The sequence below is a fragment of the Capricornis sumatraensis genome, chromosome 10 (genome assembly GCF_032405125.1).
Source record: "Capricornis sumatraensis isolate serow.1 chromosome 10, serow.2, whole genome shotgun sequence".
Taxonomy (NCBI): Eukaryota; Metazoa; Chordata; class Mammalia; order Artiodactyla; family Bovidae; genus Capricornis; species Capricornis sumatraensis.
Window position 1 is genome coordinate 56574831 of NC_091078.1, and position 15531 is coordinate 56590361.

At 46.2% G+C, this 15531-nt stretch overlaps 1 protein-coding gene across 1 annotated transcript in view; it reads left to right on the top strand.

The window, feature by feature from the left end:
• ITGA9 (integrin subunit alpha 9) overlaps positions 1–15531 on the top strand; it is a 367113-nt gene that overhangs the window by 38870 nt on the left and 312712 nt on the right. The window contains exon 5 of the mRNA XM_068981673.1: positions 11551–11618. Coding sequence (XP_068837774.1) covers positions 11551–11618 — 68 coding nt within the window. The remainder of the gene's footprint in view (positions 1–11550; positions 11619–15531) is intronic.

Sequence of the window (15531 nt, forward strand, 5' to 3'; positions counted from 1 at the left end):
GTACTTAACATTTATGATGTTATTGGATAATCACATCATAGGGGAGTAACTATTCTTATGTCCATTGTATAGACAAGAAAACTGAGGCTTTTCAGTTTCTTCCCTTAAAGATTACTGCAAAATACTGAATATAGTTCCTTGTTATACAGTAGGTCCTTGTTGCTTCTTATCTATTTTGTGTATAGTATATGTATATATATATATGTATGTATAGTAAGTAGTGTGTATGTGTTAATACTAAACTCCTAATTTATGCTTCCCCCTTCCCCTTTGGTAGCTATAGTTTGTTTTCTATGACTGTAAGTCTATTTCTGTATTTCTGTTTTGTGCGTGCTTAGTTGCTTCAGTTCAGTTCAGTTGCTCAGTTGTGTCCAACTGTTTGTGACCCCATGGACTTTCCTGTCCCGGAGTTTACCCAAACTCAAGTCCATTGAGTCGGTGATGCCATCCAACTGTCTCATCCTCTGTCATCCCCTTCTCCTCACACCTTCAATCTTTCCCAGCATCAGGTTCTTTTCAAATGAGTCAGCTCCTTGCATCAGGTGGCCAAAGTAGTGGTGTTTCAGCTGCAACATCAGTCTTTCCAATGAATATATAGGACTGATCTCCTTTAGGATGGACCGGTTGGATCTCCTTGAAGTCCAAGGGACTCTCAAGAGTCTTCTCCAATACCACAGTTCAAAAACATCAATTTTTCGGCTCTTAGCTTTCTTTATAGTCCAGCTCTCACATCCATACATGACTACTGAAAAAACCATAGCTTTGATTAGATGGACCTTTGTTGGCAAAGTAACGTCTCTGCTTTTGAATATGCTGCGTAGGTTGGTCATAACTTTTCTTCCAAGGAGCAAGCATCTTTTAATTTCATGGCTGCAATCACCATCTGCAGTGATTTTGGAGCCTCCCCCAAATAAAGTCTATCATTATTTCCATTATTTCCCCATCTATTTGCCATGAAGTAATGGGACCAGATGCCATGATCTTAGTTTTCTGAATGTTGAGTTTTAAGCCAACTTTTCTACTCTCCTCTTTCAGTTTCATCAAGAGACTCTTTAGTTCTTCGCTTTCTGCCATAAGGGTGGTATCATCTGCATATCTGAGGTTATTGATATTTCTCCTGGCAATCTTGATTCCAGCTTGTGCTTCATCCAGTCCAGCATTTCTCATGATGTACTCTGCATATAAGTTAAATAAGCAGGGTGACAATATACAGCCTTGACATACTCCTTTTCCTGTTTGGAACCAGTCTGTTGTTCCATGTCCAGTTTTAACTGTCGCTTCTTGACCTGAGTACAGATTTCTCAGGAGGCAGGTCCTGTGATCTGTTATTCCTATCACTTTAAGAATTTTCCACAGTTTGTTGTGATCCACACAGTCAAAGGCTTTAGCATAGTCAATAAAGTAGAAGTAGATGTTTTTCTGGAACTCTGTTGCTTTTTTGATGATCCAAAGGATGTTGGCAATTTGATCTCTGGTTCCTCTGCCTTTTCTAAATCCAGCTTGAACATCAGGAAGTTCATGGTTCACGTACTATTGAAGCCTGTTTTGGAGAATTTTGAGCATTCCTTTGCTAGCGTGTGAGATGAGTGCAATTGTGCAGTGGTTTGAGCATTCATTGGCATTGCCTTTCTTTGGGATTGGAATGAAAACTGACCTTTTCCAGTCCTGTGGCCACTGCTGAGGTTTCTAGATTCGCTGACATATTGAGTGTAGTGCTTTTCACAGCATCATCTTTCAGGATTTGAAATAGCTCAGCTGGAATTCCATTAACTCCACTAGCTTTGTTCATAGTGATGCTTTCTAAGGCCCACTTGACTTCACATTCCAGGATGTCTGGCTCTAGGTGAGTGATCACACCATCATGATTATCTGGGTCATGAAGATCTTTTTTGTATAGTTCTTCTGTGTATTCTTGTTACCTCTTCTTAATATCTTCTGCTTCTGTTAGGTCCGTACCAGTTCTGTCCTTTGTTGTGCTCATCTTTGCATGAAATATTCCCTTGTTATCTCTATTTTTCTTGAAGAGATCTCTAGTCTTTCCCATTCCATTGTTTTCCTCTATTTCTTTGCACTAATCACTGAGGAAGGCTGTGTTATCTCTCCTTTCTATTCTTTGGAACTCTGCATTTAGATGGATATATCTTTCCTTTTCTCCTTTGCCTTTCGATTCTCTTCTTTTCACAGCTATTTATAAGGCCTCCTCAGACAAACATTTTGCCTTTTTGCATTTCTTTTTCTTGGTCTTGATTACTGCTTCCTAGAATATCATGAACCTCTGTCCATAGTTTTTCAGGCACCCTGTCTATCAGATGTAATGCCTTGAATCTATGTGTCACTTTCACTGTATAATCGTAAGGGATTTGATTTAGGTCATACCTGAATGTCCTAATGGTTTTCCCTACTTTCTTAAATTTAAGTTTGAATTTGGCAATAAGGAGTTCATGATCTGAGCCACAGTCACCTCCTGGTCTTGTTTTTGCTGACTGTATAGAGCTTCTCCATCTTTGGCTGCAAAGAATATAATCAATCTGATTTCAGTATTGACCATCTGGTGATGTCTTAGTCATGCCCAACTCTCTGCGACCCTATGGACCCTATGGACTGTATGGGTCCTGCTAGGCTTCTCTGTGTGTATGTAGCCTGCTAGGCTTCTCTGACCATGGCATTTTTCAAGCAAGAATACTGGGGTGGGTTGCATTTTTGTCCTCCAGGGGGTCTTCCCCACCCAGGAATCAAACCTGTGTCTCCTGCATCTCCTTCATTGCAGGTGGATTCTTTACCCACTGAGCCACTGGGAAGCCCCATTTCTGTTTTGTGTATAAGTTCATTTGTATAATCAAATTGTTTTATTATCATTTGGTTAGTATTCACTCAGAAATTGAGCAAAAATTTAGACATGAAGAGTGGAAAGCAGTTTTTAAAATCTGGTATTTTATTTCATGGCTTGGCTAAGAAACTCTGGAAAGATAGCTTTTAAACTGATCTGTTAAAAAGACTGACAGAATGTGGTCCACTGGAGAAGGGAATGGCAAACCACTTCAGTATTCTTGTCTTGAGAACCCCATGAACAGTATGAAAAGGCAAAATAATAGGAAACTGAAAGAGGAACTCCCCAGGTCAGTAGGTGCCCAATATGCTACTGGAGGTCAGTGGAGAAATAACTCCAGAAAGAATGAAGGGATGAAGCCAAAACAAAAACAATGCCCAGTTGTGGACGTGACTGCTGATCGCAGCAAGATCCGATGCTGTAAGAGCAATATTGCATAGGAACCTGGAATGTCAGGTCCATGAATCAAGGCAAAGTGGAACTGGTCAAACAAGAGATGGCAAGAGTGAACACTGACATTCTAGGAATCAGCAAGCTAAAATGGACTGGAATGGGTGAATTTAACTCAGATGACCATTATATCTACTACTGTGGGCAGGAATCCCTTAGAAGAAATGGAGTAGCCATCATGGTCAACAAAAGAGTCTGAAATGCAGTACGTGGATGCAATCTCAAAAACAACAGAATGATCGCTGTTCGTCTCCAAGGCAAACCATTCAATATCACAGTTATCCAAGTCTATGCCCCAACCAGTAATGCTGAAGAAGCTGAAGTTGAACGGTTTTATGAAGACCTACAAGACCTTTTAGAACTAACACCCAAAAAAGATGTCCTTTTCATTATAGGGGACTGAAATGCAAAAGTAGGAAGTCAGGAAACACCTGGAGTAACAGGCAAATTTGGCCTTGGATGCGGAATGAGGCAGGGCAAAGACTAATAGAGTTTTGCCAAGAAAATGCACTGATCATAGCAAACACCCTCTTCCAACCACACAAGAGAAGACTCTACACATGGACATCACCAGATGGTCAACACTGAAATCAGATTGATTATATCAGCCAAAGATGGAGAAGCTCTATACAGTCAACAAAAACAAGACCAGGAGCTGACTGTGGCTCAGATCATGAACTCCTTATTACCAAATTCAGACTCAAATTGAAGAAAGCAGGGAAAACTGCTGGACCATTCAGGGATGACCGAAATCAAATCCCTTATGATTATACAGTGGAAGTGAGAAATAGATTTAAGGGCCTAGATCTGATAGATAGAGTGCCTGATGAACTATGGAATGAGGTTTGTGACATTGTACAGGAGACAGGGATCAAGACCATCCCCATGGAAAAGAAATGCAAAAAAGCAAAATGGCTGTCTGGGGAGGCCTTACAAATAGCTGTGAAAAGAAGAGAGGCGAAAAGCAAAGGAGAAAAGGAAAGATATAAGCATCTGAATGTAGAGTTCCAGAGAATAGCAAGAAGAGATAAGAAAGCCTTCCTCAGTGATCAATGCAAAGAAATAGAGGAAAAGAACAGAATGGGAAAGACTAGAGATCTCTTCAAGAAAATTAGAGATACCAAGGGAACATTTCATGCAAAGATGGGCTCCATAAAGGACAGAAATGATATGGACCTAACAAAAGCAGAAGATATTAAGAAGAGGTGGCAATAATACACAGAAGAACTGTACAAAAAAGATCTTCACGACCCAGATAATCATGATGGTGTGATCACTCACCTAGAGCCAGACATCCTGGAATGTGAAGTCAAGTGGGCCTTAGAAAGCATCACTATGAACAAAGCTAGTGGAGGTGATGGAATTCCAGTTGAGCTATTACAAATCCTGAAAGATGATGCTGTGAAAGTGCTGCACTCAATATGCCAGCAAATATGGAAACCTCAGCAGTGGCCACAGGACTGGAAAAGGTCAGTTTTCATTCCAATTCCAAAGAAAGGCAATGCCAAAGAATGCTCAAACTACCGCACAATTGCACGCATCTCGCACGCTAGTAAAGTCATGCTCAAAATTCTCCAAAACAGGCTTCAATAGTACGTGAACCGTGAACTCTCTGATGTTCAAGCTGGTTTTAGAAAAGGCAGAGGAACCAGAGATCAAATTGCCAACATCCGCTGGATCATGGAAAAAGCAAGAGAGTTCCAGAAAAACATCTGTTTCTGCTTTATTGATTATGCCAAAGCCTTGACTGTGTGGATCACAATAAACTGTGGAAAATTCTGAAAGAGATGGGAATCCCAGACCACCTGACCTGCCTCTTGAGAAACCTGTATGCAGGTCAGGAAGCAGCAGTTAGAACTGGACATGGAACAACAGACTGGTTCCAAATAGGAAAAGGAGTATGTCAAGGCTATATATTGTCACCCTGCTTATTTAACTTCTATGCAGAGTACATCATGAGAAACGCTGGACTGGAAGAAACACAAGCTGGAATCAAGATTGCCGGGAGAAATATCAATAACCTCAGATATGCAGATGACACCACCCTTATGGCAGAAAGTTAAGAGGAACTAAAAAGCCTCTTGATGAAAGTGAAAGTGGAGAGTGAAAAAGTTGGCCTAAAGCTCAACATTCAGAAAACGAAGATCATGGCATCTGGTCCCATCACTTCATGGGAAATAGATGGGGAAAGAGTAGAAACAGTGTCAGACTTTATTTTTTTGGGCTCCAGAATCACTGCAGATGGTGACTGCAGCCATGAAATTAAAAGATGCTTACTCCTTGGAAGAAAAGTTATGACCAACCTAGATAGCATATTCAAAAGCAGAGACATTACTTTGCCGACTAAGGTCTGTCTAGTCAAGGCTATGGTTTTTCCTGTGGTCATGTATGGATGTGAGAGTTGGACTGTGAAGAAGGCTAAGTGCCAAAGAATTGATGCTTTTGAACTGTGGTGTTGGAGAAGACTCTTGAGAGTCCCTTGGACTGCAAGGAGATCCAACCAGTCCATTCTGAAGGAGATCAGCCCTGGGATTTCTTTGGAAGGAATGATGCTAAAGCTGAAACTCCAGTACTTTGGCCACCTCATGCGAAGAGTTGACTCATTGGAAAAGACTCTGATGCTGGGAGGGATTGGGGGCAGGAGGAGAAGGGGACAACAGAGGATGAGATGGCTGGATGGCATGACTGACTCGATGGACGTGAATCTGAGTGAACTCTGGGAGATGGTGATGGACAGGGAGGCCTGGCGTGCTGCGATTCATGGGGTTGCAAAGAGTCAGACATGACTGAGCGACTGAACTGAACTGAAAGATAAAACTTTCTCGAATGGATAAAAGGAAGAGTTCAGTAGGAAGAATATATGTTACACTGTATAGTACATCTTGATCCTTCAATGGATTGGTTTTATCCCACCAGTGTTTTGGGAAGAGTGCAGGAAGCGACCCCACCCAGGCCAATTCTTGAATGAATTAAATTCATTAGTGTAAGCTCCATCCATCAAGTTGCGGGTTGTGAACATTTGGAAACCAGTATTTTTTCCTCTCCAATTGCCTGCTGTTTAGATAGGGTTTAGTGAAACCAGCAGCTCAACCAAGGGAAAATACTACCATTTTTAAGCTGGAGGAGCCATACATCTTAATGAATCAAAGTATGTGACGCAGGCCACGTAATTCAGACCCACCCACATCAGAAAGAGCTTTCCAGTCTGTTCCCAGCTCCTCCAAGGGATCCCTAGGCCACCATGCCTTGCTTCCCTAATTGAGTCCCCCCATGTTTAACAGTCAGGTTTGTTACAGCATCTGTGCGCTGCTGTCCCACCAAGCCCAGTTGTCTCTTGCTGCTTTGAGGTGGACACATGTTTTGTTCTACAGCAGAGAGGAAGGAAACTGCCAGTTTGTGGTCCTGTCTGCCTGGCCCGTCCTGAGGGCATTTGGAGACTGAGTGGCCCCCTGCCTTTGTGTGTGCAGGGGCAGTTCTTCCTGGGAACGCAGGAGCCTGGCAGTCCTCACCCAGCCCTCCACCCTGTGCTTCCTGGACCTGTCCACGAACAAGGGTGTGTGACCTGGCTGTGTTGTGGTGGGGCAGACCCTTGTCTCCACACCCACCCCTTCTCATAGAGGCTCTCCTGCTTCTCAGGTGTCAACAAGCAAAAGCAAGCTTTCTAACGTATAGGTGTGATAGATTTCCCTTCATATATATATATATATATTTTTTTTTTTTTTAAGAAATGCCTATGTTTTAGAACTGGTTTAGAGAGAAACTTCAACCTGCCCTTTATATACACATATAAATGTATATAATATATGTAATATTTTAATGTATTATATAAACAAGATATAAAAATATTAAAATATATATTTATGTATTATATATGTTTTTTATGTATTGTGTATTTGTATATATTTATATATATTACCAGTTCAGTTCAGTTGCTCAGTCATGTCTGACTCCTTGCAACCCCATGGACTGCAGCATGCCAGGCTTCCCTGTCCATCACCAACTCCCAGAGCTTGCTCAAACTCATGTCCATTGAGTCGGTGATGCCATCCAACCACCTCATCCTCTCTTGTCCCCTTTTCTTCCTGCCTTCAATCTTTTCCAGCATGAGGGTCCTTTCTAATGAGTCAGCTCTTCATATCAGGTGGCCAAAGTATTGGAGCTTCAGCTTTAGCATCAGCATCAGTCCTTCCAGTGAGTATTCAGGACTGATTTTCCTTTAGGATTGACTGGTTTGATTTCCTTGCTGTCCAAGGGACTCTCAGGAGTCTTCTCCAGCACCACAGTTGAAAAGCATCAATTCTTTGGTGCTCAGCTTTCTTTATGGTCCAACTCTCACATCCATACATGACTACTGGCGAAACCATAGCTTTGACTATATGGACCTTTGTCAGTAAAGTAATGTCTCTGCTTTTTAATATTCTCTCTAGGTTTGTCATAGCTTTTCTTCCAAGGAGCAAGCATCTTTTAATATCATGGCTGCAGTCACCATCTGCAGTGGTTTTGGAGCCCAAGAAAATAAAGTCTGTCACTGTTTCCATTGTTTCCCCATCTCTTTGCCATGCAGTGATGGGACCGGATGTCATATCTTATTATATTTATATATTTTTTTCTTTTTTTCTTGCAGAAGGAATCAGGTTAAAGTAACAGTGGTATCCTTAACTCATGGAAATAACACTGAAAAGAGTGGAAACAGCTGGATCATGCTGTGGCCCAGACTCGGTGCCTCCTGGAAAGGCCCCCATAACCCAAGCCCAGGCCCTAAGGGCCACCGCTGCGCCCTGAGGTGCTAGTTTGGCTGTTGTGTGGCCTTGCTCATTTCACAGTTACTTTCTTAGATCGCTTTTCGCTGAATCGGGATTTTTGAATACCTGGTAGGCCAGCACAATGTGGGTGTTTGATTTTTACTGGAAAGGGGCAGGCCAGGCACACAACTTGCCTTGGGGTTTGAGTGGCTGTGCTTGCACAATGGTACCTAGTCTTAAGGTGTATTTGGTTAGGAATAACTTTGAAGTGTTGTGTAAAGGCTGCTCAGGTCACTTCTTCACAAGAGTTTGACTTTTAGAAGAAGAGCACTTTGTTGCAAGAGTGCTGGGCGTGGCCATCCCATGTGTGTTCTCAGATATTTGGGGACTGTCCATGGAGGATCATGCCAAGGGGTTAGGCAGAGATTGAAGAACTGGTTCTGAGTATTCTTTCCAGTTCCTCCTGCAGCCTGAGAGGGAGATGGTATTGCCCAAGGTAGAATCAAGCAACCTAGGTTTGGAAAGCCCAGAAAAATCCATGCTGTGAATCCTTGACCTGCTCCAGTCATCCCCACCATCATCCTCAGGGCTCTGGGTCAGTGATGGCAACCGCTGGAGAAGCAGGGTTCCTGGCACCCAGGACACAGCTCCTCTTCAAGCAAGGCTGGGGTGGAGGTCAGGAGAGGGCAGGGCTGGGAGGTCAGAGGGCACAGAGGTCCAAGGTAAGCAGATTGGAGAGACGAGGTGCTCAGCATCTGGAGGAATGTGCCGGGCCCTTTGCTTCTCTGCTCAGGGCCTTGTGTCGGCACAGACAACAGCGTCCACCCTTTTCCTTGGCAAAACCTCACCTGCACACACCATACCTTGTACAGGGCTGGTATTGGAGGCACTGAGATCAGTGAAGTTGTCTTGGTGTTGAATAAACTATGTGATGAATACATTTTGAAATGGAGAGAGGGGATCACTTTACCTGCAAGGCCACCTGGGCAGAGAAGCTTGAGGAGGGGTTCTGGAAGGTTCTGGAAAGCTGTGGAATGTGAAATGTCAGATACACATCCCAGTGGAGCCTTGCTAGACTGGAGTTGTCACAGTTGCTCGCTGAAGAGTGTGGTGCAGTAGGGTGGGGGCCGGGAGTGTGGAAGCATAGGACTGGATCCTGTTCCAGGTTGAAGGGGTTAACCAGAGTACAGACATTTCTGGACAGTCAGAACATGGCCTGTCCTCTCATCAGGAGTCTTGGGTACCAGTCAGGAGCCCCATGTGGTTGATTCCTTGCTCCAGAGCACCCCGAGGAGGCAGGTATAGACCCTGGGATTTTAGGACCATCGGAGCCTGTGTGATGGTGCCTGCTACCTGTGTGTCTCTGGTCCACAGACCTTGGAAGAGGCTGTCCCAGCTCAGAGAGCCGGGCTGGCCTCTGAATGATGCCAAGATACTGGCTGAGGCAAGCGTGCTGGTCAAAGGGCTTTCCCTGCTGGCCTTTGGTCTGGGGTAAGGTTGGGACCCTCCCAGATCCCAGAATGGCTGTGATCTACCTCAGGAACCCTGGGGCCTGCTCCTGGCTCAGAGCTCACTAGTGGAGTTTGGGGATGTAGAGAAAGACGAGTTTTTCTGTCTGTTTTTGGAGCCCTTGTCACAAAAGAGACCTTGAGACTGCTTTCTTTAAAGCATGAAAGATTCCCACATAATTCCTATAAATTTATGAGGCTGAACTCCTGTGTCCTGCATCGGAGTTTCCTTCAGCTCATGGGAATTTCCTTTGTACGTTCATTTGTCCAAGACTTACAATTGGGTGTTTAACCCTAGAGTCGGTGGGTGGATGTGCTTTTTCCCAGACCTTCCACATTTAACGTGACTGTTTGTTCTGGTTGGGGCATTCTGATCCTTCTTGCCATTGTGCTATTTGATATAAGATTTATTATTAATTTCTGTGATTTCTTGCCATCATACAGTTTGATGCAGGATCTGTTTATGACTTTGCATTAAGCCTTGCTCTGGCCCTGGGCGCAAGATGTTGCTGAGAAGTTGCGTTCCATCGTCACTGGGTTGCTTTCTATCAGGGCTGTGAGTTCTCTTCGTAAAAACAGGACAAGGCAGAAGGAACTGATTTAGCCCTCGCCTAGAAGAGGAGTAACTCCATTGACATTCTGTTGTAATTTAGCAGTTGGTTAATGGCCACTTACTGGAAAATGTTACCAGGCTCTGCGGTGAGTGTTGTTAGAAACTGAATTACTCTGTATTTCCCCTGAGCCCTTCCCCCGCTTCTCTTCCAGGACACACTCTGGGTCGCAGGAAGTGGCACTGTGTTGCAATCACAGCCTCATTGTTCCTTTGTATTATTTGCTTTGTGTTTCAGAATGAACTATATTGCTTTTAATGGAAGCAGAGACTTGTCAGGAGCCGGGGAAGGTGGGGAGTGACATGGGGAGGGGGGTCACTGGGTTGTTTTACTGGGTAGTTTAGACCTGAAGGTGCCCAGGGGCCGCCCTGAGTCTATGTCCAGCCAAGTCAGTTTCACAGGTAATTAATCACTTAAGCTGGACATCATTCCATTTCCATGTCTTTACCCCTGTCATTATTTCAAATGACTAGTCACCTCTGGGTTTCGGGTAACCACTCACTTTGCAAAAGCTTTGATCAGTCGCAGAGGTGAAAGAATGTGAATTTCCCAGTCTGCTTAACTTGGGTAGAATCTGGCTTTGCCATTTACTAGCTGTGTGACCTCGGAGGAGTCACTTAACCTCTCTGAGCCTCTGGGGCTTTCACTTGCTTACAAATGGCCCTACGAGTTCCCAGGGATGAGGGATTGCTGAAATGATACGTGAGCACAGCTGATACAGTGCCCAGAACCTGCTAAACTTAAAATGCCAAGGGAAATATGGAACAGTAGCAACAGAGTTCCCGTTTGTTGGCTTGGAGTATTGGGAGTTGAGGAAATGGTGGAGGAGGAGAACCGGTTCATGTGTTTTCTTCTGGCCTGGAGAGATCTCCCCTGTCCCTTCCACACGAGGAGTTCAGAGTGATGGTGTCACTGTGTGCTGGGGCCGATCCAGCAGATTACACTCTTCCTGTGGCTCCTGGGCTCTGAGGGCGCTGGAAGGCACGTTGCCTCCAGCTGGAAGTAGTGTCTTTGAGGAGGCTTTGTTGTCTCCCAGGGGACTCCACACTGCGATGGCCACAACATTCCATTTCTGGGTCATGTTTTCAGCTCTTCCTTCCTCCTGGGGCTCCCCGTCCTTTCTGGGCTGAATGAAGTAATTGTCACCAGCCTCCCACTTAATTACGGTGGCTGCCGCTCCTCCTTTCCCACATGCAAAGGAAGTCCATCGGGGCACTTGGCAGCCTCGCTACCTGATGGCCCCGGAGCCTGGAGTTTTGAGGTCTGGTGGATTCCTGAGACTTTCCTTCTGTGCCCCAGTCTGCACGGCGTCCCTAGGCCCTGCCCACGGCTGCACGCGGGGCCGCCCTGCACACGCCTGGCACACACTGACGAGGCTGTGGTCTGCTTCCCTCCCTCCCCGCCCCCTCTAGAGTACAAGAAGAAGTACGGAGAGGAGCACGGCTCCTGCCAGGCCGGGATAGCAGGCTTCTTCACCGAGGTGGGTATCACTGTTTGGGCCACTCTTCTCTCATGGGTGTTCATTTCTTGGCTAATGGGGGTTTCGGGGGCCCTTTGAGGTGGGTCTTCTGATCCTCCCGTGCCCCCTGGTCCCACCTCTGTGTGAATTCTGGTCCTCACATCCAGGGAAGGATGTTGATACTGGTTGGGGCACCTGCTGGCTGGAGGCCACGGGGCAGAGAGGGTGAGCTGGCCCATTTGCACTCCCATTCGGACAGTTTCTCTGGGACTCAGTTTGACTCTGAAACCTCTGGAGGAATTGATTCAAGGGGGTGGGAGAGAGACAACGCCCAGGTAAGTTTATGTCTTCTTGCCAGCAGGTGTGAAGCTACATTAAGCATCCAGACATCACCTCCTAGCAATCCTTCTCCTTAGCGGAGAGACTCAGTTTTTCTGCATAGCCCCAACCATCCGCTTTCCCAGTTTCTGAAGGACCATGAATTCGAGTTCTTATGATCTGTTCTGTCGGACCATGACCTTTGGCTGGTGGCCCCTGTTTAGGGACTATTTTCTCATGTGATTCTCACCCTCTGTCCATTTGCTCTTCACATCAGCTCCTCATTTCTCGTTTTTATGGTGGTCTGCCACGGGAAAAGTTCCATGCCAGGCTCTGTAAGTGGCCCCGTCATCCAGCTAGCTGCTCAGGCCAAAAAAATGTACTTTTTACTTTACTTCTAATCATACACAGTCTCGTTGTTTTAACCTCCAGAGTACATCCCAGACGTGACAACTTTGATCACCACTGTCATCACCCTTCAGAAGAGCCATCCATGGTCATTGCCTGGAGATACACTGGCCTGAATTTGTCTCCTTGTATCCATGCTTTTTTTTTTTTTTTTTTGTAGTAAAATACATACCACAGCTTCCCAGATAATGCTAGTGGTAAAGAACCTGCCTGCCAACACAGGAGATGTTAGAGATGAGGGTTTGATCCCTGGATTGGGAAGATCCCTTGGAGGAGGGCAAGGCAACCCACTCCAGTATTCTTGCCTGGAGAATCCCATGGACAGAGGAGCCTGCATGGGGTCACAAAGAGTTGGACCCAGCTGAAGAGACTTAGCACACACATGGTTCCTTTACAGACAGTGAACATTCATCTTTGGTCAGATCTAACAATCTTTTTCTTTCTGGATTCTAGACCTCTCTGTTAGGAGGTCATCCCCATCTTAAGAGTGTGAAATGGTCATCTGTATTTTGTTATGTCACTTTTACAGATTAAAAAATATATCTTTAATCCATCTTGGATTTATGTTTGCAAATATATGCGGGAAATGAACATTGTTTTCCTAAGTGTGTGGTTGGTTGTTCTGATACTGGTTTGTTAAACAGTTTCTTTATCCTCGTTGGTTTGAAATACCATCCTGCTGTAGGCCAAGGTCACCGTCTTCCATCTCAATGAGCATTTAGATGGTGCAAATTCTGTGACTCTTATTCCTCCAATGAGATCTAGTGAGAACGCTGTAAGTTTGCAAGCAGGTGACAGATGCAGTAGTGGCCGTGCTGTAAGAAAGGCTATTTGGGCTGCTCTTGTGCCCAGGAGTCTGGAAGTGGGGGAGCCTGGAGGGAGGCCAGGTCGAAGGCTGTGATGTGGTCCTGCCACAAAATGACAGGGCAGCTTGGGGAGGGGGGTGCTTCAGGAATCAAAAGGATGACAGAAGTCAGAGAATGTGAAGGCAGTGTCCGCGGGCTGGGCAAGCAGAGGACTGTGCGGTGGAGGAAGGAGGTTTTATGCCAGGGTTCTGGGGAATGGTGGTACCAGTGGAAAGGGGGCTGCCCAAGAAAGAATCCACTGGAAGAGGCAAACCATGGGGTCTGCCTTAGACATGTGCCATGTGAGGTAATGGGATGGGATGGTCACATGAATGTTTTTAGAACGTAGCCTCAATTTGACCAATCCTAGTATGTTTCTGAGGGGACTAGCTATGCTTCCCTGGTGGCTCATAGGGTAAAGAATCTTCCTGCAATGCAGGAGACCTGGGTTTGATCCCTGGATTGGGATGACCCCCTGGAGGAGGGCATGGCAACCCACTCCAGGATTCTTGCCTGGAGAATTCCACAGACAGAGGAACCTGGTGGGCTACAGTCCATGGAGTGACAGAGACTCCGACACAATTGAATGACTAAGCACAGCACACAGGTGTGCTTAGCATGGGTCTGGGGTTGGGGGGCTCTGGGTGTGTGTGTATATGTGTGTAGAATACCTCCTTTAGACAGTGGGAGGAGAAAGTCAAGTCATTGCAGAATTGAGAATTCATCAGAGATGGTGGTGGGGAGCTAGAGGGGAGGAGGAGTCCCAGGGAGGGGGTATCTTCAGCTGGAAGAGTCAAGAAGGACGAGGACACTGGGGCTGGGGGGTGAAGTGGAAGTTCAGGGGTACAGAGGGTAAGCAGGGGGCTGTGCCAGCTCCGGGTTCCCAGAGGAACCAGAGGACCTGTTGGGACCCCAGGCCCTGGGCTCCAGAGCCCAAGGGAAGCGTGGTTGGCGAGCGGTGGCGCTGGTGCGTGGAGCGCTGCAGGGGGGCAGGGTCTGGAGGGCTTAGTCCTGACCTGGCCACGCCATCTCCAGCCACAGGGGCCCTTAGCCTTTGGTTCAGTTCCCAGGCTTTTGCACTCCCTAAACAGGAGGTCTTTGAACTCGTGGACTCTCTTGTTTCTGGAACTTCAGCTGTTGGAGGCCGAGCAGGAAATGCGGTTGAAGGGGTCAGGCAGCTCTGCACCCCTCTCCTGCCCTCCCGCTGACCTTGTCACTTGGGTTTGCCTTCTCTGGGAGCTGCGCCTTCCCTGCACAGGGTGGGCATCTGCCTCCCAAGCTGGATGTGCTTCCGGGCCTTCCAGTCATGGCCCTGTTGTCCCAAACTTCTTGGGCCCAAGGCGACTGCTTGTCTTGAAGATCAGTGACCCTGGTTATCAAAGCTGTTTGAGCTGTGGACATCACATGAATTTTAGCCCAGCATTGAGGACAAGAAGAGAACTTTCCGGGAACATGTTTATTTTTGCAGCCTAGGATAACAGAGATAGATACTTCTAAGCAGTGTGAGAAGACAGCCCAGCCCCACCAGCGTTGGGACACCACCATGAGAACCTGGGGACCTTTGGGTGGAAATTAGTTTGGCATAGATTTTTGTCACAGGTCCTGAGGACTCTTTTGCCTCCCTGCCTGTGCCAATCTGCAGGGCACTGAGAAATGCCTGGCAGCTTAAATCTTGGGCAATGGAACCACACTGCAGTACTCTTGCCTGGAAAATCCCATGGACAGAGGAGCCTGGTAGGCTGCAGTCCATGGGGTCGCTAAGAGTCGGACACAACTGAGCAATTTCACTTTTACTTTTCACTTTCATGCATTGGAGAAGGCAATGGCAACCCACTCCAGTGTTCTTGCCTGGAGAATCCCAGGGACGGGGCAGCCTGGTGGGCTGCCATCTATGGGGTCGCACAGAATCAGACATGACTGAAGTGACTTAGCAGCAGTAAATCTTGGGTAGCTCCAGGTACCTGGGAGGTTCTGCCCTTTGTGGAAAGGCCCACGCTGATTATTGATGGGATTTCGGCAGGGGTGACCTTGGACTTTATGAGGAGCTCATACTTCTGTGTGTTACATTTGTGTTGGCTATTTCCTGGGTGGTGAGGAGCCAAGCATTGATCACATTTTCCTGGCACTTGTGAACAGTGGCAAAAGGGCCCAGGCTGCACCCACAGCAGATGGAAAAAGCCAAATAGGAGGGAGTCCCACGGAGACACTGTTTTCCTACCCCCAGCTCTGAGGGTCTCAGGCTGGGCCTCAGTTTATCTATTAATAATTTGAACTGCAGGGGAATTTCCTCTTGAACACTAAGAGGAAAGGGGGAAAAAAACTCAAATGCTTTTCATTTAAATGTTTTTGAGGAGAGAGATGGC